Source organism: Spermophilus citellus (genome assembly GCF_964194105.1).
Source record: "Spermophilus citellus genome assembly, chromosome: 6".
In the NCBI taxonomy this organism is placed as follows: domain Eukaryota; kingdom Metazoa; phylum Chordata; class Mammalia; order Rodentia; family Sciuridae; genus Spermophilus; species Spermophilus citellus.
Genome location: NC_138187.1, coordinates 114803265 through 114829394, shown reverse-complemented (window position 1 = coordinate 114829394; position 26130 = coordinate 114803265). Strand labels below are relative to the sequence as shown.

General features: G+C 38.3%; 1 protein-coding gene across 3 annotated transcripts in view; it reads left to right on the top strand.

Moving 5' to 3' along the window:
* Positions 1–1803: 1803 nt before the first annotated feature.
* The window catches only part of MIA3 (MIA SH3 domain ER export factor 3), a 50488-nt gene continuing 26161 nt past the window's right edge, over positions 1804–26130 (top strand). For all 3 annotated transcript variants that reach the window (XM_081297232.1, XM_081297231.1, XM_081297230.1), the window contains exons 1-6: positions 1804–2007; positions 4756–4889; positions 7794–7880; positions 9904–12691; positions 14277–14480; positions 16653–16798. In XM_081297232.1, coding sequence (XP_081153358.1) covers positions 1875–2007; positions 4756–4889; positions 7794–7880; positions 9904–12691; positions 14277–14480; positions 16653–16798 — 3492 coding nt within the window. In that variant the 5' untranslated portion in view covers positions 1804–1874. The remainder of the gene's footprint in view (positions 2008–4755; positions 4890–7793; positions 7881–9903; positions 12692–14276; positions 14481–16652; positions 16799–26130) is intronic.

Sequence of the window (26130 nt, the reverse complement as noted above, 5' to 3'; positions counted from 1 at the left end):
AAGACATAATATTGTCTAATGGACTGGAGTTGGAATGTGAGAGAAAAGAGATCAAAGATGGTTTGTAAGTTTTGGGCTTTGAGCACCTGGATAATGGGAATTAAATTGTCATTCTTATTTCTGAGATAGGGAAGACTGAAAGGAGCATATTTTGAGAGAAAAATGAGTTCAGTTTTCAACATGTTGTTAGAGATGCCTACTAGATACATTTTATAACATAATAAATACGTGGTAGAAAAGAAATGAAGAATGACTCAGATAGACAGTTTCTCTGTATGATCCACTGGTTCTCCAGAAAGCGCAGAAGTACACTGGACCAGCGGGGACCTCTCATGGCCCCTGTAGACAAATGTTTGTGCACACCTTTTTTCCATCGTTTTCTTTATTTAACATTATGAACATGGTGGACTACATTCTTTTCTCTAAGTTTTAAAGATTCGGTTAATTTGGGGAAACAACTGATGGGTTCATTGTTGGAGGTTGATGAATAACCTTAGCAGAGACTATAGTAACAAGCCCTTGGTCACAGACAAATGAGAATGGCTCCACCCAGGATGGGAGCATTGCAGACACTCTTCCTTGGGTTGGCTAGCTTGTGCCTCCCCCCTCCCCACCCTTAACTGTACATATCAGTAATTCAGCTATGTTATGATTTAAATCAGATTTTGTTCCTCTTGTCAGAAAGTACAATTGCTTGTTAGTTGATAGTTTGTGATGAAAAGGAGTCTACTCCTTGGGCTTGAAACTTAGCTCCATTACTCACTGGATGTGTGACTGCCTCAATTTACTCTAAAAAAAGGATTGGAATAGGACCTACTACTACTGTAAGGTACTATTGTTCTGAAGATTAAATGAATTGATATGTATAAAACCTTCAGAATAACAACTGGACATAAAGAAAGCGTTCAAGAAATGTTAGCTACTAGCTTTCTTCTCTGACAATAGATTTTGTCAGTTGGTTCCCACTAAGTTGTGGACTTTTTCGGACCAGGACCAGATATCTTGTCTTTTGATTTTCATCCACTCCCACACCATGCTAGGGCTTTGTCCAGCGTCTGGCATGAATGGTAGCACAAAATGAAAGTTAAAAATATGCTGTTGAATTAAATGATTTCTTCCCTTATGGATAAAGATAAGAATCTCAAGATCTTAGCCCAAAGACTAATGTCCATCTCTCTGCCCCCACCTGTCCCCGCCTTAAAAAATAAAGCAGGCCACTGTCTCCAGTTTACACCCTCACTCACAGTTCCATTCACCTTCCCCTTTCCTAGTCAGAGGGATCTTGGGGTGGGGCTTCTAGGAACCTTTAGGAGTTTGAAGGGGAGGGAGCCTGGAACCATAGACTAGCTATGACAAGTCAGGTGTGGGATTTGGTAGTTCAGAAAAGGAGGTACCAGACCAGGAATGGGGGATGGGAGTGATGGTGGAGTGGGCTAGTTCAGGATGGACCAGAAATGAGATGTTGAGGAAAGCCAGAAAGGACCGGTTGACGGAGTGGGGGGGGATGGGTGGGTGACGACTAGAATCACACGGAGGGTCGCTTGTGAGGGCACAGAAGCAAAGGCAGGTGATTGGACGAGAAGGAGAGTCCTAGTTGCCAAGGCAGCGACTAGAGAAGAAGGTCTTCAGTCGAGGAGAAGGTCTCCACTAGAGAAGGAGGGAGCTCTGGCTCCTTGCGTTCTCCAGTAGAGTCTGTGGATTGACCCCCAGATATCCCTGCTGACGTGTCACCCGGGAAAGGCTTAAGCCTTCCCGGGCACCACCCCTCCGCGCTTTGCTACCCACCCGCCCCCTGAGCCCCGCCTCCGGCGCCGCCTGCCGACGCCTGCCGCAGCCTACTCCACCGCGTCACCGGCTCCCGAGGTGACCACAACATGGCTGCGGCGCCGGGGCTGCTCTTCTGGCTGTTCGTGCTCTGTCCGACCTGGCGAGTGCTGGGCCAACCGGACCCGAGCACCGGCCGGCGCTTCTCGAAGCACAAACTCTGTGCAGACGAGGAATGCAGCAGTGAGTGCGCAGGCGGGCGGGCGGCCGGGGTCTCCGCGGTGGCTCTTTGGGGCCGCATGGGGCTCCGATCCCCTGGTCCCCAGCCCCGCGGGCTGGGCTAGGGGGTCGCAGGATGACGGGTGGGGCGCAGTAGTGACAGAGCCTCGGGACCCTGCGTGTGTCCCCTCCGGCTCTGCCGGAGCCCCGGCCAGCCCGCTCGGGTTGCGGGGGGCTTCGACTCCCACTTGTTGCCAGCGTTTTATTTTTCTCTACTGACTGAGGCGGGGTTGGGAAACACGATTCCCCAGGGACAGCTTCTTCCCTTCCAGGATTCGCCTAGGATCTCAGTGGGTGATGGGGTTGTGCGCCGCGCACCCGGGGCTCTCCAGGCTGTAGCAGAGCGCTTTTCTGCCCCCTCCACAGGGACCTGGGCCGGTGTGGTATCAGGGCAGATGCTCTCCAGGGCTCGGTGGCCCTAATCCCAGCGGCAGGTTGATGGTGGGGCTCCTTGGGAAAGGCTCACTGGCCCCTTCGTCCTTTTGCTGCACTGGGGATTGGGCTGGTTTTGCCTATTAACAGGGACTAGAGTTTAGGCTTGGGAAGAGCACCGAGTCCAGGCACGCAATGTGTTCCGAGGTCTCCGCCCCAACTCTGCTTCAATCCTGTCATTTCTGTGCATAGAAGCCTCCCTTCATATTTGAGGTAGGGTAGCAGGTGGGCCAATAATCTTTTGCTTTTGAAAGAGGCCAAGGATCTGCACCAGCCACCTGGGAACTGCAGCCTCTTCTGTGCGCAGGAAGCGGACAGAATTGCTGCCCAGTCCTGGATTGGAGGTGGGCGGTGGGGAGGATGTAGCCATTCAGATTCAGATGAAGAGGTTTGTTGCAATAACAATAATAAATACTCCAAGATTTTTATAAGCCAATTCAGTTTTAGACTCAGTCGCTAGTGTTGTTGGAACCTCTTTCCTCTATATATTTACTGGCCCAGAATACTTCTTATGGCCTCCCGCTTGGTTTCTAGTAACCTTGCAACTTGATGACTGTGTTGTCCATAAATTGTAAGCAGTACATATTTTAAAATATTCATGCTAAAAAGGCCAAGAAGTTTACCATTGAGCTCTTTATGCCTAAATTGGTGTTACCAAAAACAAATTTTATAATTTGAATTGTTTGTTCCACTCCAATAAAGAAAAAAGATGTCTCCAATATATGTTAAGCAGTTCCTAGAGGTAACCCTAAGGCTGGAGTAAATAAACACTCAAAAAAGCAAAGCAGCTGCCATGATATTTCCTTTCAGTTTTGCTATTCTTTACTATCGAGCGCTATCCTACGTGGGCTACCTGGACAATCTCATCACTGATGCTTCCTCAGTACTAAGACATGGTGTTGGTAAGGTTCAGTGGGGTAACATAACTTGAGAAATGGCCTGTGTCCAAACAGATGTGACCAAACACAACAGGTGGGTCTGTGTTGTGTTGTAGGAAGTAGTGAGGTGTGTATGTCAGGTGTCCTTGTGTGCCTTCCAAATAAGTGCTCCAAAAAAAAAAAAAAAAGAACTAAATAGGTGCTCCATAGTATGCATTATGTTGTCACCTAATATATTACTGATTTGTAAATCCTCTATGACCTAAGGGGGAATAAGAGAAACATTGCAATTTCCACTTGTGATGAGAATTCCCCACTTTAAATTGTCTCTCACCTTCAACTTGGCCTCTTAATTATATATGAATTAGGATGCTGACAGTTCTGAAAATAGTCCTATTTTAGCTTCAAAAAAACAAGTTACCCTCTCCAAATCTGTGTTTGTTCCTCAGACATATATTTTTATAAAACACACATTCTTGTGCATTTTACTGCTAATTGGCTTTTAGAAAAAGTGTTATTTCCATTTCTTTGTGCTTTTTATATACATCTATTGTCCATTTCGTCTTAAATCAGAAACTGTGTATTTGGTCAACCAAAAGAAAAATGTTGCTTCTACCAGTTTCTAGATCAATTGTGATTCTAGTCCTGCATTTTAAGCATGAAGGTATTGCCTGACCTTTTCTCATGGTTAAACTTGTTCCTTGTCAGATAGGATACCCACTTTTGATTTTGTTTATTAAAAAAAAAATGAGGATGTTTTGAAACAATCTTAATGTTGGATATAGTCAACAATATTTGCTCAGAGAAAATACATTTCCTGGTAATTTACCCAGATCCTGAACACAGAGACAGCAACTCTGCTGCAAATGAAATTGACAGTGTTTACGGCTGCATGGTAGCACTTGCAGCCACTTAAAGGTAATGTCTTTTAGCGGTTAGTTCAAGTTAATTAACCCCTTGGGGGTTCCTGGATATTCTGACCTCTTCCCTATTACCTCTGCATGAAGCCATACGCCTGTCCGTGTCTACACTTGGATTTACATATTTGCAAAATGAAGCTTTTATGATTATGAAACAGAAAAAAATTGAGGCCTGCAAGAACCAAGAGTTTCACTGAAACCAGCCATGGTTGGTGGTAGCCACTTTGCTTTTTATTTCTCAGCACAGAGAAAAATAGAGAAGCTTCCTTTTCCCTTGTCTAATTGCAGGGAATATTGTATTTTATAGCAATAAAATCTCTAAGGATTTTAGATACTTTGAGCAGGTGAATTAAAAGTGATTCCAGAGAGTACTGGAAAAACTTGATTTTTGTTCATAGTGGGATTCATATTTCCTGATGAGTCAATATGGACTGTGAAAAATCAAATCCTAATGTTTTTCTTTTTTCAATGTTTATATACAGTGTTAATGTATCGAGGTGAAGCTCTTGAAGATTTCAGAGGACCAGATTGTCGTTTTGTGAATTTTAAAAAAGGTGACCCTGTATATGTCTACTATAAACTTGCAGAGGTATCACCAGAACTTTGGGCCGGAAGTGTAAGTAAAAGTTTGACAGGTGTTATATTTTACTTTTTATGGGTTTTTCAGCAGTGTAGATTTAAATGACTGATTTCTTGGGGTCTTTGTAGAGTTAACCTGACCTCTCTGCCAGGCCCTGTGCTCCTAACACACCTTAGGCCTGGCACAGCATAGAAAGTCAGGAGACTTTCTGAAACAGAACTGAACTGGTTGTGGTTGCTACCCCTCACATCAAGTTCCAGAAGGCTCTACACATCATAAAGGTTGTCATGGTGAAAACCTGACAATTCTTAGCTTTGCTGCTTCAAAAGGGAAGGATTCATGGACATTAGAGTTAATCCTGTAAATTAAGTCTGAGATAGTAACTCAGGCATGCATATTTAAAGTTGATTTTTTGTGTATTTTACCTAATAATTTGTGATGTTTTTACTCTAAAAAAGCAGAATATTATGTTCATTATGTGCTTTTTTTCCCCCCTTTTTTTCTTTTTTGCAACTTCTGGGTCATCCATTTCCTGCTTTTCCTATATTCTATGCCTGAAGGTTCCCCCAGGGGTTCTACTTCCAGCCAGTTGTATGGATCTTCTAATGAAAGACATGACATTGTTTATATCATGCTTTGATATTTTAAATGGGGAGATTCACTAGCAGTGACCTCATTGAGAGGCTTATGAGTATTGTCCTTTTCATTTAAAAAAATGTGATATGTGGATTGTTTACTTAAAATAGTAGCAAGGGTCTTTGATGACTGTAGGAATGTTCCAGTTTAGAGACATTACGGGTTGCATCCTTGAAAGTTCTCACCCCAAAATAAAACACCACACAGCAGAAAATAAGACAGAAAATAAGAGTAATCCCTATGGGAAAACTAGTTTCATTTTGTTGCCATTTCTGATTCTTAGGGAATGATCTTGAAACATGGTGCCTCTAGGTACAAACTTTATATTTAGACAGAGTCCCAGTTGCAGTACTCCATATAAAGAACCATCTATTGTTTCTTTCAAGTATACCAAATAGGATTGGTAACCTTTAAACTTGGAACTGCTTTTCCATGTACCTAAGTGGCATTTTTCATATAGTAGTCGTCTTTCTGCCCTTCTTTGAGCTTTTGGATAAATGGGCTTGATTTACATTTTCTCCTGTCACATTGTAGCCTGTTAACTATGTTCATCCCTAGGACTCTTGCCATTCTGGGTGGCAGCACTCATCCTGTCTTCCTGAGGAGCCCTGCTTTCAGCACCTGACCAGAAAGGATCTTTGCCGACTGATGAGTGTTTGGGTGGCACTTTGTTTGCATTGCTCCTGTGGCATTCATTTGTCTTCTTTGCCTTCAGTCAGGTTGTGTTTTATCTTAGCTCCCTATAAAGTGAAAAGCTCAGTTAGGAAAGGACCCCTGTCTAATCCATCTTCCTTTTGAATATTTCCTTTCAGGGCAGTGGCACTTAAGTACATTTGTTCTGACAGTAGCTTATGCAGAATTTGTTCTCTTGTGGCAGTTCTTTGCTCCCCACCCACAAATCAAATCAACAGCACCTTGGCAGGGATGATGTATGGAAGCAAAATTAGATATAAAATTATTTCCAGTCATGAGCCTCCATGATTCTGCATTTTTTTTTTCATATCACAAGAAATGGGATACCACCCATTGTGTAATTATGGAGCTTTATATAATCTATGGTCTTAATTGACACAGATTAAGAAGAGATAAATGTGTTTCCTTTCTCCATACATCTCTGGTTTCTTTCCCTTTTCCAAATTTAACCTTAATAGAATTTTCATCAGAAGGGAAAAGTGTATTTCCCCTCAGACTTGCCTCTCAAGTCATGAGTGTTGTTATACTTAAGAAATTAAAAACTCTTTAGTTTTCAAACATGATTCTCCTTTCAAGTTTTTAGTTTTCATTCTGCAATGTTGTTGGTTTTCTAGAGTCTCAGACTTTATCTGCAGTGATGAAGCTTTTAATTGCTCCGTCTTATCTAATCTTCATGGCAGTATTCTACCACTAATACTGGCTCTCAGATGGTTTCTAGATATAACAAGAACATTCATGAACGGGGATATTTTAGAGGTAGTGATAAGATGCCTCTTTTAATTTTCTTTTTTGGGCATTTGATTTGCCTATCAGTTTCCTTTAATTATAGGCAAGAATCTTCTGTTCCTTTTAGTCAGTAGTTAGTAATAAGAGTATCTTTCTCAAGGGGAACTTGTACACTTGTAACCTTTTGTACACTTTTTGTAACTTCATATAATTTAGCTGTTGGTGCTGAAAATAAATGGGGTTCTTTTCTGCAGAGGATTTATTTTGGGTGAAACTGAAGCTTGATATGTGGTTTCATATGCATTATATTATAATTTTATTTTCTCCCCAAGTACTTGTAAAAGTAGATTTGGAAAAAGCTAGGAAAGCATATACTATCAATACATTTGCTATAGTGGTAATACATTTTAGAGATTTTGTATTGTTTTTACTTATTAATTTTTATGACTATTGTGTATTGGTTAAGAAAGACATAAATATTGGTTTATGAGCAATGCTACAAAATGTACAGGTAAATTCTTGCTAGAGGTTATTTGGAATTGCATTTATAACCAGCTTTGATTTACATAGTTTTAACCATATAATATACAATAATCTCCTATGCAGATCTTTTATTTACTTCAGAAGTCTTAACTTTATATGCTCTGTTTTGAGAATTAAGCTAAATGTAAAAAAGAAAACTTCAGTGGTTGGAAATGTTGTTTTAACAGTTCTGTACTTAATTTTTATTTGGAATAATAATCTCAGTGTAATTGTTATAGCAACTTTCTTTCTTGGTTATATCATATACCTATCTATTAGTATATTTCCTGCCACTTCTGAGAAATCTCTTCTTTATATTCCTTGTACAGAATTTATTTGATATTTATCTCTTTTGCACTATAGGTTGGCCGTATTTTTGGATACTTTCCAAAAGATTTCATCAAGGTAGTTCGTGAATATACTAAAGAAGAGCTACAAATTCCAACAGATGTAAGTTATGGATTTCTTTTTTGTTCTCAATTGTAAACTGGCTTATAAATCCATCAGTTATATTCAGTTAACTGCTTCTGAAAGTTTTATAATGTGTTTGGGGGGCAATCTAACATTTGTGTATCAGATTTTCATTTGAAATCAGACTACCTGTAAAAAAAAAAAGTTTGAAAGGCATTCAAGGGTGATTATATTATTATCTGAGAGTTGTCTAATATATTGAAACAGATATTCTTGTAGAAGGCTGTTTACTCAACTATAGGGCTTTTCTCTTCTGTTTTATAAGTGAAAAATAAATAATTTAATATATTTGTACTTGGCTATTAAATTTAAGAGGTAAATAATTTCATTTTACAGGCAAAACTCATTGGATAGTTATTAGACATTTTAAGTATATTTAGGTTAAATTAATAAACTCTAACTTTTATACTAGGCTAGAAATATGTACTTACAAAGGTTTTCTTATTCTTAGTCATTTATGGTATCATAGTCATGTTATAGATTTGAAAAAGGGGACCTGAGAGTTTCAGGTGATGTTCAGTCTCAGATCTTTTAAGGCCCCAACTGCTTCCTTTATACAACATTCCTGTGTGGTGCTCTGACTTAAATTGATTTTGTGACTGAAAGGATTTCGTGTTCTAGAATTCTCACTTCAGCTGATTATTTTCTAGAGTTTTAAATTGTATAGTAATTGATGCCCACCAACACTGAAACATCTTTGGGCAGCTCTTTGTAGTGGCTGTAGAATATGCAAGCTGCTAGGCTAGGACAGTTCTTAGATTAGATGGGCTGAATGGATAAAGTCATCCTGTTTGTTGTTGTTGTTCCTAAAATTTCTTCATAATCTCAGGGGCCATAAAATCACTTCTGTTGCTTGTTGGACTTCATTGTTGGTAAAGAGAGTTCTTGGGATTTAAGCTGTGACAGCAGTTCACTGATTACAGAGAACTCATTTGTTTTGAACTCTGCCTTCTCATTATATTTCCCATTACATGCATCCCTCATGGCTTAGAAATGCATGTGATGGGGAGAGGAAATCACTCATCCCTACTACATTGAACTGCCTCCCCCACCCCCGGAACCCCCACAGAATATTAGGAAGATTTAATTAGGAGATGGAATTTTTTTTTTAATTTCCATTCATACTATGGCTTCTTTTATATCAATTTGCTTACTAGTGGCAAGAAGGAAGACTAGATAAATATATAGATAGTCCTGAGAGAGATCTTAGTGACTGTGAAACCCTGATGAAGAGAAAGGTGTATACCTTGTTGAATCTTGTTTTCAGTTTGTTTTTGTGGTAATAATAATGTGAGGAGCCTCCTTAATATCATTCTTTATTCCATCAAATGTACTTGTATCTCAGTAAGATACTTTAAAACTGATTCATCTTTCTCAATGCTGCAGGATCTTCCAGCTTCTCCTGAGCAAATGATTAAGAGTTAAATTTCGGGCTGGGGATGTGGCTCAAGCGGTAGTGCGCTCGCCTGGCATGCGTGCGGCCCGGGTTCGATCCTCAGCACCACATACAAACAAAGATGTTGTGTCCGCTGATAACTGAAAAATAAATATTAAAATTCTCTCTCTCTCCCTCTCTCACTCTCTCTTTAAAAAAAAAAAAGAGTTAAATTTCTGAAACATAGGTGTAGATATTAAGAGCTGGAGGATCCTATAAGTGATACCTTGCCTTTCCCTACTTAAGTTCAGAGCAAATTGAGAGAGACCCAAGAGTCAGGCAGTTGGAGACCAAATTGTCACCATTTTTACTCATTATGCTTTTTAAAGAATATGACCCATGTTAAAAAAAGAAAGAAAGAAAGAAATAATAGACTTTCTAACACTGTAGTCTAGAAAAAGACAGATTTACTCAGCCATAGATGGAGTTAGCCAATGGGGGTTGGAGGAGGGTAATCTGGTTGACCCCAAAGATTCTTTAGAACCAATCCTGAATTTGGGAGCATGGATGAGTTTGCTTTTGTGACACTTTGTTATTGACACACTAATGGTTTTCTTTTCCTTACAGGAGACAGATTTTGTGTGTTTTGATGGTGGAAGAGATGATTTTGATAATTATAATGTAGAAGAACTTCTAGGATTTTTGGAATTGTATGATTCTGCAAATGAAGATTCTGAGAAAGCTATAGAAAAAGTGGAACAATTTCCTGAAGTCTCCCAGGATGTTGAACCTGAACCTAAACCAGTAGTTTCGAACTCAGAGCAAATTGAAAGTGCATTCTCAGAAAACACTATGGATCTTGAGGAACAATTTTTGGCTCAGAAGAACCATCCTCATGCAGATAGTCAAACAGATAATGCTCAGGGTGAACAAACTTCATTTGAACTTTTTGAAGAAATACTACCAGATAAATTGAAAGTGCCAGAAAGTGAAAACAACAAAACCAGCAACATTTCTCAGGTCTCAAACGAACAGGAGAAGACTGATGCTTATAAACTTTTGAAAAAAGAAATGACATTAGACTTGAAAACCAAATTTGGCTCTACTGCTGATGCACTTGTGTCTGATGATGAGACGACCAGACTGGTGACTTCATTAGAAGATGATTTTGATGACGAGGAATTGGATGCTGATTATTATGCATTTGATAAGGAAGAAGAGGAGAATGAGGAAAGCTTTGGGGAGCTCCCGTTACTAACCTTTATAAATGAAGAAGACATGAAATTCACAGTGGAGTTTGGAGTGGAGAAAGATTCAATAGGTGAAGAGCAGAATTCAAATGAAGAAGATAAGGTTGAGGTAACTCTGCCCCCAGGCATCAAAGATGATGATAAAAATATACTGACAACCTTGGAGGATACTTTATTTATTGGCACAGGTGGTGACAAGAAAACAGATACGATGGATTTGGAGAATTCTTATTCAGAAGAAGAAAAAGAAGATGAGGAAGCTTTAGTCCCAGATAAAAAACAGAAGAAACCACAAGCAGCAACAGATTATATTTATCCTGAAAGTGCAGAATATGGTCTTTTTGTGGAAACCTCTAAGACAGATAATGATGAAGAGCCAAAAGTGGACATCGAACTTCATATTAAAGGAAAAGAAACAGATGTTCAGGAGCCTAAGAAGCACCTGATGCAAGATGTTTCAGAATTAGAGGATGAGAAGGTAGAAGGGATGATTGCATATACTTCTCCCCAAAGCAATAAGCTCAGCTCATTACCAGCTGTTGAAAAGGGCAAGGACACATTAAAATCAGCCTTTGAAAACAAAGAGGATGACCTAAAAGAAGCAGTTATCCGTACCTCAAAAGACTCAAAAGAAGTGAATGAAGAACTCTCTTCACCTGGAGAGAAGATTTTGGAAGATAGCTTTGAGATTCTGATGACCCAAGAACAGAGTAAACCACCAGAATCCTTGGGTATTACAACGTTCCTAGGAGATAATCAAAATGATGCATCCAAAGATGGGATGGAGGAACCAGATTCAGTAAATACATCAACCCTGCACATAGACTCAGTGGAGCATCAACCTCAGGAAATTAAAGAGGGACTAGTTCTGAAAACTGAAAATCAATCTGGATTCTCCTCTCTAGATGGAATTGGTTTGTTAAGAGAACCGGAAGAAGAGGTCCCCAGTCCTGGAAAAAATCTTTCTTGGCAACAAGAAAGAGATGTGATTGTTACAGTTAGTCAAGTAAATGAGAAGATAGGGCTTTCTAAGGACGAGGGTAAAGAGCAGTCCTCGGCTGAAGAATTGATTCAGCATAAGGCAACACAGGGGACTCAGGAAATTAAAAAAACAGAGCAAACTGATGAGGCAGAAGTACCGGGTCTCCATACTGAAAGGCCAGCAGCAGTAGAGGAGGATTATTATCCCCCTGAAGAATTACTAGAGGATGAAAATGCTGTAAGTGCAAAACAGTCAAAAGAAAAACATTCTGGGATTCAGAATGTTAACCAGCATGTTCTTGAGAAAGCAATTTTAGAGACTATCAATCCTGATCTAGAAACCAAAGAAAACAAACAAGAAATGAGTATAATTTGGGAGATTTTTAAGAAAACTGAAACCACAGCCAAAAGGGTAGACATCATGGACAAGGAACGAGGTGATATGGAAATGGGAAAGGAGGAAAGTCCTCTGGCAGATGAGGAAGCCCAGGGAGTCTTTGACAGAAGTGACGAGGAAAACACTCAGACTTCAGGGATAAGTGAAGTATTTCAGGATAAAGACTCTGACGATCTTGAAAAAGACAACCCTAAGGAACATCTAAACACTTTAGGGTCTACAGAAAAGGCAACTGGAAAAGAAATCTCAAAAGAGGACCTTGAGGACATAGGGCATATCACGGATGCAAAAAGCCAGGGTCCTGCTTCTGCAGACTTTGAAGATGATATATTCCCACAGAGTCCACATATAGCCCTAAAGCCAGAGCTTAGCGATCAGGAGAAAGACTTGCCCATAATCCACAGCTTCTTTACAGAACAAAAGTCCTTGCAACGCTTCCTGAAGTACTTTGATGTCCAAGAACTGGAAGCCATGTTGCAAGAAATGTCTTTAAAGCTGAAGTCAGCACAGCAGGAGAGCCTGCCCTATAACGTGGAAAAAGTTCTAGATAAGGTCTTCCGTGCCTCTGAGTCACACATTTTGAGCGTAGCAGAGCAAATGCTTGATAATCGTGTGAATGATAATACAGACATAGGAATAAAGGAGAGTAACATATTTGAAGAGGCTGCAGTGCTTGATGATATCCAAGACTTGATCTATTTTGTGAGGTACAAGCACTCCACAGTGGAGGAGACTGCTCCATTGATAACAGCGCCTCCTCTAGAGGAAATCTGGGCTAAAGCTGAAGGTAAATACCTGCCTGCGGCTTGGGCTGGAGAAAAGGAGTTGTTCTTCCAGATGTTTTTGTGTATTATTGTAAAGTTCTGTTCAGTTTCCATGTGCCTAAAGGAGAAAGAAGGCTGACTCAGGAGCCCCATATGTTCCTTTATTCATTCTTTTGGGCTAGAGCATGAAAGGACATTGCTTATTCCTTTTTTTCCTTTAGGACAGTTGGGATTGGTTAGCATGTTCAAAAATAAATTTTATAAAAAGCTAAAGAGAAAGATATAAATGAGAAACTAATGCACAAAAGTAGACCTGTTAACAGTACACATTTTATGTTAAAATTATAAAAGGGCTTTATTAAACATAATTTCTTAATCATAAAATACCTGTACTAGATCATGTGGGTGTGGAGTGACTAGCATAACCTTTTTTTTTTTTTAGAATTTAATCTCTTTTTATGTGGTGCTGAGGATTGAACCCAGTGCCTCACCTGCACTAGGCAAGTGCTCTACCACTCAACCCTAGCCCTAGAATAACTTTTAATGGATAGCTTGCCTGAATTCCCCTCCCCAGCATTTATCTTTTGTGGATACCATGCTATTTCCAGTCTCTTGGGGGAGAGGTCACTTATTCTGGATTTACTCCACTGGGTTCTAAGGTCCTTGCATTCATATTAATCAAGGATGGAACCAGGAGGACAAGCCTTGTAATGTAGTGCTTGACACATAGAAGCCTTTCAATTAAATATTTGTCAAGCTGACAATGAGCCAATATCCTGATAAAAGCTTTCTGTTTCCTGGTTTCATATTTGATCATCTCTATCCATTGTTTTTCAAAATGAAATATTTCAACTGAGAGTATATGATAAGAATTCCAGAAGGACATAAAGCCATTGGAAAATTTACTTCCCAAGAGTGCTAATTTTACCTGATAATTGGGGAAAGAAAACAGTTGTACATTTAATCAAAGCAGATATATTTTGGATAAGAATGCAAAGTGCAAGTGAATGTTCAGGGTAGAATATTAAGCTGTAAAGAGATAATCTTTGCTCTGGATCCTATTAGTCTATGTCCTGAGCTCAGGAAGGAGATAGGTTCACCATTTGGCTCCTAGGTTACTTTGAACATATTTGAAAGGCACATAAAGCAAGCTAGACTTATGGAATTCCCTTCTCTATACTGGCTCGTTGAGACCAGCACACTTGTAGATGAAAGAGTTCCTGTTATTTCTGAGCAGAATAGACATTTCACATTTTTGTTCTGGACCAGAATTCTCTTCTGCACATTTATTCATGTGGGTGTATGTTGGTTTGCCAAGGGAAGGTAAGTTATTGAAGCCTCTATCATAAATGTATTTGTTTATGAAATACTTTGGATTAAAGGCTTCTTTATAAATTTGACTGTATAGTTCAATCATCCTTTAAATGGGATGAAAACAATTAACCCTCCCGTATCCTTGCCCAGTTGTTCTCATGGGCGCATGCCAGGACATGGAGGGCAGTGTTGAGGTATCTGGAGCTGTGTGCTGAGGGGGAGTGCTGATCATTGGGCTTAAGTGGGGGTAGATAGTGTCATCCATCTGGCTCAATGCATTCTTCTCCCTTGTAGAGATGCAGCCACCCCATGAAGATGATTTTCCTAAAGAGAACACAAATCATCTTAATAGAAATCTTCATGAAGAGCCTCACCTCCTGAATCATCATTTTAATGTGAACCATCCTGAAGAGCCCAGCCTCTTGAGTCAACCTGTGACTGAGGACATGGGTGTCTCAGAAGTGTCTCAGATCCCAAATACTGAGAAAGTAGACCCAGGTAAAGCTTGCCAATTTTTCTCTACAAAGTAGAGGCATTATCATAATGAAGGCTTTCAAGGATATTTTTGCCAAAGGTACGAAATAGAGCAGAGAGTGATATAGGTACATGTGAGTTAAAAAAAAATCTCTTAAGTGAGAGAAAAGCAAGAATAAAGATGACTAGAAATCAAAAATAGGCCAGAGACTGTAACTCACCTAAAAGCAAATGTTTAGCTATGACAAGCTTGTGTAAACCATTTACAACTAAAATATTATTCTTCAAAGGCCTTATGCTCTAAAACTGTAGTTTTCAACCAGACCAACAGCACCAGAAACTCTGGGGGTGGGACCCACAATCTGTGTTTAGCAGGCCTTCCAGGAAAGTCTGGCCTGGTACAAGTTAGCTTGAATAATCACTGTACATAGTCTCATAAATTCTGTGTTTTTTCCCTTTTCTTCTAAATGGAATGTAATATAGCTCAAGTCCTGTTTTGACTTGTTTCCTGGACATGGTAATTAAACTTTTTCAAATGCAGTCAATGGTCCAGATCTTTATACTATATACTTACAGGAAACAGTACAGAACTGCAATCCATTTTAGACTGACACTTGTGAATACTTCATCATAGTGCGCAGTATCCAGTGGGAGATGAGAAACAATTTTTCAAAAAAATCCCCAATGATGGCATCAACAGCATTCTACTTTTGTGTTGCTCACTCTCATTTTATCAGTAAATTAGATGATGACTAATTGTTTTATTTTATCCATCCAGTATGGTGCTATAAAGCCATAATTACTGTATTTTGTGTTTTTAAAGGTTCTAGTCTGTAAGCATAGCTATAGCATTATCCTGCACCAGTGCAGGGCTTGGCAGCACTGATCTGAACCCCCCCCACCACCACCATCTGCACACACAGAGTGTAGGAGAACTCATAGCAGTGGGGGGATTCAGTTAATTTGAGAAGGAATAACATATCAGTTCTCCCATTTTCCAGAAGACATTGCATCCATATATGAACACTACTGACTTCTGAACTGTCTTTAACTCCATAAGGTTCTGAAAATGAATCATGCACCATTAAGATTTGTTATTTTCATGCTCCAAAACTTTCAAGATTAGGGAAAACTTGGCTTACAAAATTAAGAATGAATTATTTCCCTGGCCTTTTAGGTTCCACCACAAAATGATGTCAATGACCTTTATAGGTAAAATCTTCCCAAATGTCATTTAATGTGTCTCAGGTGCTGAGATGCTGAGCCAATGGGGCAGACTTCACCAGCAGTCAAATTCATAGACCAATAGTGAATGGAGGGCCTGGGGTTGTAGCTCAGTGGTAGAGCGCTTGTCTAACATGTGAGGCACTGGGTTTGATTCTCACAACTGCATACAAATAAATAAAATAAAGGTCCATCAAAAACTAAAAAAAAAAAAAAATTAGGCAAAAGCTTAAAAAAATAGTACTGAATGGAATCTCAGGGTTGAGAAAGACCTTAGAGGCAACTGGTCCAGCTTCTTAATAACTGCATGTTGGACTCCTGCTGTTTAATCAAACATACCCCAGGCTCATGTAACTCATACTGAAATTCCACCCCTACAAGCTCTCAGGTCTAACTGGAATTCTACCTCATTCACAGAGCCTCAATGCAGGTCTGTACCCAATTCCCTTTAGTCTCTCTTGGTATTACTGTGTTCTTTTTAAATAGCTGTCATCTGTCCATTCAATAAATAATTGTTGAGTATCTCTGCCAGGTGCCAGATACTGTGTTAAGCCTTGGCTCATTCCACCTGCAAATCTACAAACCAAGACTCCCTCTCTTTTAGCTTTCCTAAAATTTTAAACACAAAGTTTCACCAGCACTAAATCCATGTTTGTTGAATGTGACCCTGTCTATATATCTCTGGTTTTAAAAATTTTCCTTGAGTAAATATTGTTCTGGTAGCAGTTGTATGGCCATGGAAGTAGTGGAGAGTAGACTGGAGATTGTTCATTTTATAATTGAAGGGTCTGAAAGCTCTAATTAGGATTTTGAAGTTTTCTTCTCTGTGTTAATTGTCTTTAGGAGAGCCACATATTCCAGGCACTGTGACTCATATATTTAGTGAAACACTCAATGAATATTGAAACTGAAGAGAGACAATTCTTATTCTATAGCATAAAATAAAATAGCCATTTCCCCTTTCAATTTTAGAGCTATTTATAACAGAAGGTACTCCTGTTGATGCTGCTGATACAGAAAACCAACTAGAGATAAAGGTGGAAGAGCCAGCAGATGCCACCCTTTTGGACAACATACTTTTCTTGTTATATTCATTCTTGCTTTATTTGTCTAAGATGGTAAGTTTGACATAGTTTCTTCAATTAGAATGTTGATTATTTATTAGTTTTTAAGTGGCTTCTGGTCATGAAGTGAAGAACTTAAAATGTCTTTATGAAAATGACTCCTGACCCTTTGAGTAGATAGCTCCTGAAACAAAAGCCGTAGGGGTGTGGCTTTAATGGCTACTTGGTTTAGCACATGAGGAAGATTTGCTGTCTACCAAGGCTGGACATTTGCACACCTGTAAAAACTTGGTTTTTCCCCTCAGAACCTTTCATTCTGGCAGGGAGATAACAGCATTCACTTGAAACACTGTAAGATAATGGCAGAAAGAGAGGTATTTATTCGATGGTAGAACATTATTGCCCATAAATGCATTTATTATGGTTGGAAGGGTGATCAGTAAGGTCAGAAAGTAGTTGAGATGTGTTTGAAACACAGGCAAAGGGCAAACAGGAGTCTGACATGTGGTTTGTTGTTGATTAGACAGGCTGGGGTGGAGGGTGGTGGGGGAAGCTGGCAGTCAGAAGAAATGTGTTCAGAGAAATGGAAACATGAAGAAAAGGATATTTGGGGAGGGCAGGAGAATGTGAATAGTTGGTGTTGTAAAGTGTGAAGTTGGAGGGGGATGGGCCTGTTGGAGAGGCCAGCAAATCTTAAAGGAAGTCATGAGCCAAAGTAGCATTAGACCATTAATAGTGGGGATCCTTAGAAAGTTTTAAGAATGAAAGGAATTAGGTTAGATCTGTTTCTTAGAAAGAGTCACTTAAGGCTGATCTTTCTAAAGAAAATCATGATCCAAACAAGACATTTAATCTGTCTAGAAGCTTATCTAAGCATTTTAGGACTTACCTCCCCCCCATTGGTATTTGTTGATATTGGACTTTTAGAGTTTATTTATAGGAATGAGAAAGCTTTTAGAGGTTGGAGGATAAGATGGTCCTAGGGCCATTGTGACAGTAATCCTCCTCAACTGAAGTTGTTTCCTGTAGGTTGTATTATTTCAAGGCTTGTGTAAGAAAGATGTTCTTGTTTTCCTTGTAAAATGTATAGATTTTGAAGCCAGGTAGATCTGGTTTCAAATCCCAAGGTTATCATTTAGAAGTTTGGGCAAATAACTAAACTTTTGAAAAAAGTTTTCCTCATCTGAACAATGTAGATAATGCTTACTCCAATCATAAGAATTAAATGATTTGACAAGGTAAAATGTCTGGTGAGGTGTCTGGCATTTTGAAGGGTTTTACCCCCACGCACCCCCTAATTCTCATGTAGGCAGTCAGAAGGTGGTATAAAGACAATGAATACCTGGGGAGGAAAGACCACCAGGGTGGAAAAGATGTGGTGGGGAGAAACAAATCATTTTTCAGTTGGCTCCATGTTTGTTCATGATGGTGGCAGCCACCTGGGTAAGGGGTATGTACAAGCCAGGCAGTTAGAATAATGATATTTCCAGTGATTAAAGCAGTCTTCCACAGTCATAATTTGATTATCAGAATGAATCAGCATCACTTGGAAAGTTAACAGCCTCACGATATGGGAAGGATTTCTTTATTCATATTTTTAGGTATGCACAGAGCCCTCCTCTAGGTCTAGGTTGGGGGACACGAATGTGGTGCAGGTATGGTCAGTGATTGTATGGTGATAGGTAAGACATAGACGTGAGTGGCAAAGAAGAGACACAATGTTATGAGACTGATTTGAAAGGAGATTTCAAAAAGGCATTTTGAGGGCTGGGGATGTGGCTCAAGCAGTAGCGCGCTTGCCTGGCATGCGTGCGGCCTGGGTTCGATCCTCAGCACCACATACCAACAAGGATGTTGTGTCCGCCGAGAACTAAAAAAAATAAGTATTAAAAAAATTCTCTCTCTCTCTCTCTCTCTCTCTCTCTCTCTCTCTCTCTCTCCTCTCTCACTCTCTCTTTAAAAAAAAAAAAGGCATTTTGATGGCCCAGTATATACAGGACATTGTGCAAGGACTAAAGGAGTCTAACAGGTGTAAGGCATGATTGTGATTTTTGAAAGCCTTAAGAAAAGGACTTAACAAATATATGCAAAAATTATGAACAAGTCAATGTAAAATCTTAAACAAGTAGTATGATATCTGATAGGACTGGAGAGTAATAGGCTCTGATGTGTTTGGGAGATGTGCATCAATCAGATTCATTGATCAATGGAATCTTAGTAGAATCTTAGTGTTAGAAGAAACCTTGGAAGGCTGTTTCTCACTCATTGCTAGTTATTTTCTTTACTGTGGCCCTGACGAGTAGTTATGAGGCCTGTACACCAGTATTTCCTAGCATGAGTCACTCTCTTACAAGGCTATATGTTCTTCTGTTGTCTAGTTCATCCTTGTATTGACTCCAAATTTTTCTCCACATGATTTCCTCTATAAAATTGAATTATTTTCTACATAGAAATCCTTTAAATATTTGAAGTTATATCTTAATTTAAAAATTATTTTTAGTATTTTTATCATGGAAACTTTCAAATAAGAGCAGAGAGAATAGTAGGGGACTATAGGTAACCATAACATACTGTATATTTTAGAATACTAGAAGAAAAGATTGTGAAAGTTTTACCATAGAGAAATGATGTTTGAGGAGGTAGATATATTTAACTGATTTAAATGTTACATAGTGTATACATGCATCAAAATGTCATGTTACCTACTTCAATAATTATAATGTTTGTTTCTATGTACTAATTAAAAAATAAATTTAATTAGAAAAGCTTTAAAGAAAAGCATAGAGAATAGTATAATGAACCCACGGGCCATCACCCAACTTAACAGTAATTCCTTGATAGCCAATATCAGTGAGTTTTTTTAAATTTGTTCTAATTGGTTATACATGATAGCAGAATGCATTTCAATTCATTGTATATAAATGGAACAAAACTTTTCCTAGTTGTACACAACACATGTGTAGTCCTACATGTACCTCGGGTAATGAGGTTCATCTCATTCCACCATCTTTCCTATCCCTATGCCCCCTCACCTGTCCTACCTCCCCTTTGCCCAGTCAAAGTTCCTCCATTCTTTCCATGCCCCTTACCACCCACCTCACCCCCATTATGGGTCAGCATCCACTTTCAGAGAGAACATACAGCTTTTAGTTTTTGGGATTGGCTTACTTCCCTTAACCTGATATTCCCATTCACCCGCAGATGCCATAATTTTTTTCTCTTTTAATGCTATAAGTAATATTCCATTTCATATATGTACCACAGTTTCTTTATCCATTCATCTGCTGAAGGGTTGGTTCCACAAAACTATGGAATGCTTCACAAATGTGGGTGTCATCCTTGCTCAGGGACCATGCTAATTTTTTCTGTATTGTTCCAATTTTAGTATATGTGCTGCCAAAGCAAGCACACTCTGAGTTTTAACAAATGTAGATACCCATGTAAAAACTACCATAATCAAGATATAGAACAGTTTTTTCACTAGAAAAGGGGTTTCCTTGGGATCCTTCCCAGTGAGTTCCTTTACCACCTGTTCCAGGCAACCACTGATAACTTTTTTTTTTTAAACTATAGATTCATTTTTCCTACAGTACTATTTCATATATATGCCACTATAAGTGGACTCACATCTAGGAGTGCAATTGCCTCCTACGTTTAATGTATGTTTTTATCTTATGTGATACTGTCAAGCCATGCTAAAAAATGACCACAATCATTTTATACTTCCACCAGCAATTTAGGAGACTTCCACTTGACTTCATCTTCACTAGCACTTGGGCCATTCTAGTGGGTATGTCTTTGTGAGTTTATTTCCTGATAATTAATGATATTGAGTGAACTTTTTTTTTTCTTTTGAGATAGGGTCTCACTAACTTGCTTAGGCCCTTGATAAGTTGCCAGCCTCAAACTTGGGATCCTCCTGCCTCAACCTTCTGAGTTGCTGGGATTACAGACATGTGCCATGATGCCTGGATCAAATACTTCTTAATGAGCTTGTTGACCATACTGTTTTTGTATGTCAACTCTCTCTGGCTAGCTGGAATCCAGACGTCTCCCAGCTCAGTGCCAACTGTGGGATTGGTTAGCTTACAGTTGTTCTTGGCCCTCGAAGGTACTGCTTAGAATGTAGCCCCAAAACTGAAGACCACCTCCATGCAGATTTCTGGAACTCTTTTTCTTTGTGGCTCCCATCTTTCTGGTAGTTTTCTCTACATATTTTTGGCTGCTTAATCTCCTGGAACTCTGGTCTTTCTCTCCTCAGTGGGACTGTTATGCCCCATTTGGGTTCCCCTTCCCCAAACTGAGGTCTAGAGGGTGCCTCCAGGTAGAATGCTCACCTATTTGTTCTCCTGCTCTTAGGGGTGACAGTTGCATGTCCCTTGTGGCTTTCTATCTGAAAAATAGCCCTTTAAAAATATATTTTGACTGGGCATGGTGGCACATGCCTTAATCCTAGTGGCTCGGGAGGCTGAGACAGGAGGATCACGAGTTCAAAGCCAAAAGTGAGGTGCTAAGTAACTCAGTGAGATCCTGTCTCTAAATAAAATACAAAATGGGGCTGAGACTGGGGATGTGGCTCAGTGATCAAGTGCTCCTGAGTTCAATCCCTGGTACCAAAAAAATATATATATATATTCCAACTTTCTGGTTGCTTTCAGTGGGAGAACAAGTCTCATATAAGTTACTCTCTATTGATTTCTCCTTTTGTTGTAACTTTTTGCAATAATTGAAAAAATATGTTTGTGGGACTTCTAGGATATATTGTAGTTTGGGTGAATAAATGACATCCCCCTGGTACAACAATTTAACCTGTTTTCTCTATTGCCTTTTTTTTTTTTTTTTTTTTTTGGTGGTGCTGGGGATTGAACCTTGGGCGCCATGCATTCTAGGCAAGTGCTGAGCTAACAACCTCAGCCTCTCTCTGTTGCTTTATATTTCTTGGAAATTGGTAGTCAGGTTTAGGTTCAATTCTGTTTCTTATGAAAACTTAATAGGAAATATTGCATTGACATCTGCATATCCTCTCCTTTGATGTTGACTACTAGTCAACAGTGACCTTGGTGAGATTTGCTAATATATTACAGGTTGCAAAATAGCAATGGTCTGAGTTGCTGGGATTTTTCTTTCTTCATTTAAAGGCTGGGATGCCTATACAAATAAAAATTTATGATTGATTATTCTTTCTTTCTTTCTTTTTTTTTTTTTTTTTTTGGTACTGGGGATTAAACTCAGGGGCACTTGGCTAGTGAGCCATATCCCCAGCCCTATTTTGTATTTTATTTATATACAGGGTCTCACTGAGTTGCTTAGCAATTTGCTTTTGCTGAGGCTGACTTTGAACTTGCTATCTTCCCTCCTCAGCCTCCCAAGCTACTGGGATTACAAGTGTGTGCCACGGCGCCTGGCTATGATTGATTATTCTTTACACAGATATTTGGTTTGTATAGTTAAGGCAGGAGATAAACATTTGATTCCTTTTCTTCATTTAAACACTTTTCAGAATAGTAAGGTATTATTCTAGCATTATCAAATGATACCCAAAGGGGCTTTTGAAATCTTTTTAACTTTTATTTAAGAGTCAATATGATGTCATGCATTTAAAAATATTTGGTGTGTTTAATCTAGTTAGGAATAGTAATTGTTCTTACCTGATGCTCAATTTCTCCCCCTTTTACCTTGTAGAAGCCTCTTTATCTTGGCTCCTGGGGCCCTTTGCCACCACCTAGTGGTCATTGTTACCTATTTCCCTTGCTTTTGAACTATGAGAGATGTTCCAAGTTCATCTTAAACATTCCCTGTCCCTTAAACTATTTCTCTAAAAGAACTTTAGTTCCTTTCAATAGGAAATGATATTTAGAGGCTACATTCCAAGTACTAGGATTGCTTATTGCTCAAATTGACTGTCATTTGTAGGCCTTTTTAGTGAACAAAGCTCAGAAATATATGGGGATTTTTCATCATGTCATTTAGATAATTCCCATGAAAATTCAGGATGCTAGAGAGATTTTACTTCACTTCATCTATCTTAGATTTGTGTTTTCTTTCTCTGATGTTGGAGTTCCAGTTTTCAATGACATCAATATAATTGTTTACAGTCTTGTGCCACTTAATGACATTTTGTTCATTAGTGCATAATAATGGAGCTAAAAAATTCTTGTCACCTAGTATTTTTAATATCTTTTTTGTGTTTTGATATGTTTAGATATATAAACATTTACAATGTTACAATTGTCTACAGAATTCAGTATAATAATATCTTATAGGTTTTTATCCCCAAAGCGATGATATGCCATATATGAATACCTACGTGTGGAAATGGCTATATTTTCTAGGTTTGAATAAGTATACTCAATGATGTTTACACACTGAAATTGCCTAAGATGTGTTTCTCAGAATTTATTCCCATCATTAAGCAACACATGACTATATTTATGTTATTTAAAATACTTTCAGGAATGTATTCCTGAAATGAAATGAAATTCTCTTGTCTTTAAGCTATATCCCACTAAGGTATGTTTGAAATAATTCATTTCTGTGGTTTGTCACCAACATGATATCATAGGTTGTTTCATTTTTGCTTTCAATATTTAGGTGTTACTTTTTAAATATTTTTTTGTTTATTTTACAATTATTTAAATATTTCGAAGAGCCAAAGTTAATTTGTAAAAATAAGTTGTTTCTGTTTTCTGGTACTGGTGATTGAACCCAGGGCTCCTATCCACTGAGCCACATACCTAGCCTCTTTATTTTTTATTTAGAGATAGTTCTCACTAAGTTGCTTAGGGACTTGCTAAGTTGCTGAGGCTAGCTTTGAACTTGTGATTCTCCTGCCTGATTTTGAAAGAACTCTAGCTTTTGTCCCAGTTCTGTCTACACTGATGTTACTCTCTTTTATAGTTAACTTTTAAAATTTATTTCATTATGTATTCTGCTATTAAAAAAATAAGCAAATGAGAAAAGGGATATGTAGCTCAGTGGTAGAGCACTTGCCTACCATACATGAGGCCATGTGTTCAATCCCCAGCACCATAAAAAGAAAAAGAAAAGCAAATGATTTTTACATCTAGCTATGATAGCTTTATGATAGCTTCCCAACTGAAACAACTAAAGTAAATATGAAAAAAACCCCACAAACAGATAAAATTTGAAGATCCAGCAACATTGAAGATCAAGCAACAAAGAATGATTCTGGTAACATAAGGAACAAATGCTGTGAGCTCTTTAGTTGTCCCAGCTTTTACTATGTTAAGAGATTCCCAAGCCATGACAAAGAAGGGAAAGTCAGGCAGAACCAGAGGATACCATGAATTGAGAGATGGTGCTGAGATTCCAGGAAAACCAAAGTGACTAGAATTCACAGGGTGGAGTACCAAAAGAAGGTTGCTACATTGACAGACAATTCTGGAAATCTGTGAAAGGCTCTCTGAGTGTTCAGCAGGGTATTGATCTGCACATAAGTGTGATGAAACTGCTTAGCAAGTCAGAGAAACAATCTTAAGTGATTAGAAGGAACAGGTCCTAACACAGGGACCAGAATAGCACCTGGAAAAAACTATCTAAGGAAGTTGGGTAGAATAATCAGAAGGGTGTTACCTCGGACTGACTATTACAATTTATGTCATACCTAACAAATATTCAGACCCAAGAGAATCAAATTGTTTCCAGTAATTTAATTGTATACAAAATATTAAGAATAGTAATTCGTAATGTATGGCATCGAATCAAAGCTTACCAGGCATGCAAAGAAGCAAGAAAAATACAATCCACAATGATAAGGAGAAGAATCATCCAATCAAAGCCAACTGAGAACTGGCGGAGATGTTAGAATGAGGTAATGGCATTTTTTTAAAAAGTTATTACTACTATATTTTGTGTGTTAAAAAGGTAAAAAGAGATATAGAAGATATATTTTAAGAAAATCAGACTTCTAGAGTTGAAAATATATATGATAAACACAGGGGATGGGATTAATGCCAGAATAAGCATTGTGATGAAATTGTTAGTGAACTTGAGGACATAGCAGGAGAAGTACCACAAATGAAACACAGGGAAAATTTCTTCTGTTAAAGAAAAGTGAACGAGAACATCAGTGAGCTGTGGGACAGTTTCAAGTTGAGCGATGAGAGGTATTCAGAAAAATATTTTAAGAAATGATGGCCAAAAATTTTCAAAAATTTGTGAAAACTGTACATCTGCAGATCCAAGATATTAAATGGAACTAGAGTACAAAAAGCATGAATAAAGCTATATCAAGGTATATTATATCATAAATAAATTGCTCAAAACCAGTGATAAAGAGCAATCTTAGCAGTTAGAGAAGACATTTATGTAGAGAAGAACTAAGGATGACATCAGATTTCTTGTCAGAAATTAGGCATAAGAGAATATAGTGGAGTGATACCTTTAATATATTTGAAGAGTAATAATGTTGGCTGATAATATCATACCCAGTGAAATATCTTTCTAAAATGAAGACTTGTACTGACATACAAGCTGAAAGAATTCACCCTACACTTGCACCAAGACAGCAGATGGAAATAATGGAATAAAGGAGTAAAGAACACTGAAAATGGTGACTGTGTGCATAAATATTTAAAATAATTTTTCTTATTTGAACATTTTAAAAAGTCATTGACTGTTTAAAGACAAATATCAGTGTAGTATGGGACTTAGAAAACATGTAAAGTAAAATACATGACAACAGTATAAATCTCAGAAGGGTAGTAACTATTGTAACGTTCTTATTGAATATGTGAAGTAATATAGTATCCTCTGAAGGTAGATTGTGACAAATTAAAGATGTATATTCTAAACCCTGAAGCACTAAGATTAGAAAACAGAGTTATAGCTTAATAAGCCAATAGAGGAATCACTAAAAATACCGATAGTGGTATTTCTGCAAAAGAAGACAGAAAGAAAAGAAAAAGAACAAAGAACAGAAGGAACAAATAGAAGATTATATTAAGCTTACACCTATGCACAGCAGTAATCCTATTAAGTGGAAAGTATCTAAATACATCAGTTAAAAACAGAGATTGTCATATTGCCTAAAGAAGCAAGACCCAAATAGATGTCTAAGGGAATAACACTGTAAATAGAAAGACACAAAGAAGTCAAAATTAAAATGATTGAAAAAGGTATCTCATGTTAAACACTAGTCAAAGGAAATCTGGAGTAGCTACATTAAACCAAAAGAGGTTGTGGGGCAAAATATATCATCAGGACTAAAGAAAGTTATTTCCTAATGATAAACGAATCAGTCAAGATTATATAATAAGCCTAAATGCTTGTACTTTTAATATTAGACCTTCAAAATACATGAAGTATAAAAATTGATAGAATTATGAGGAAAATGATGAATCCTATAGATTACATTTAGAGATTTC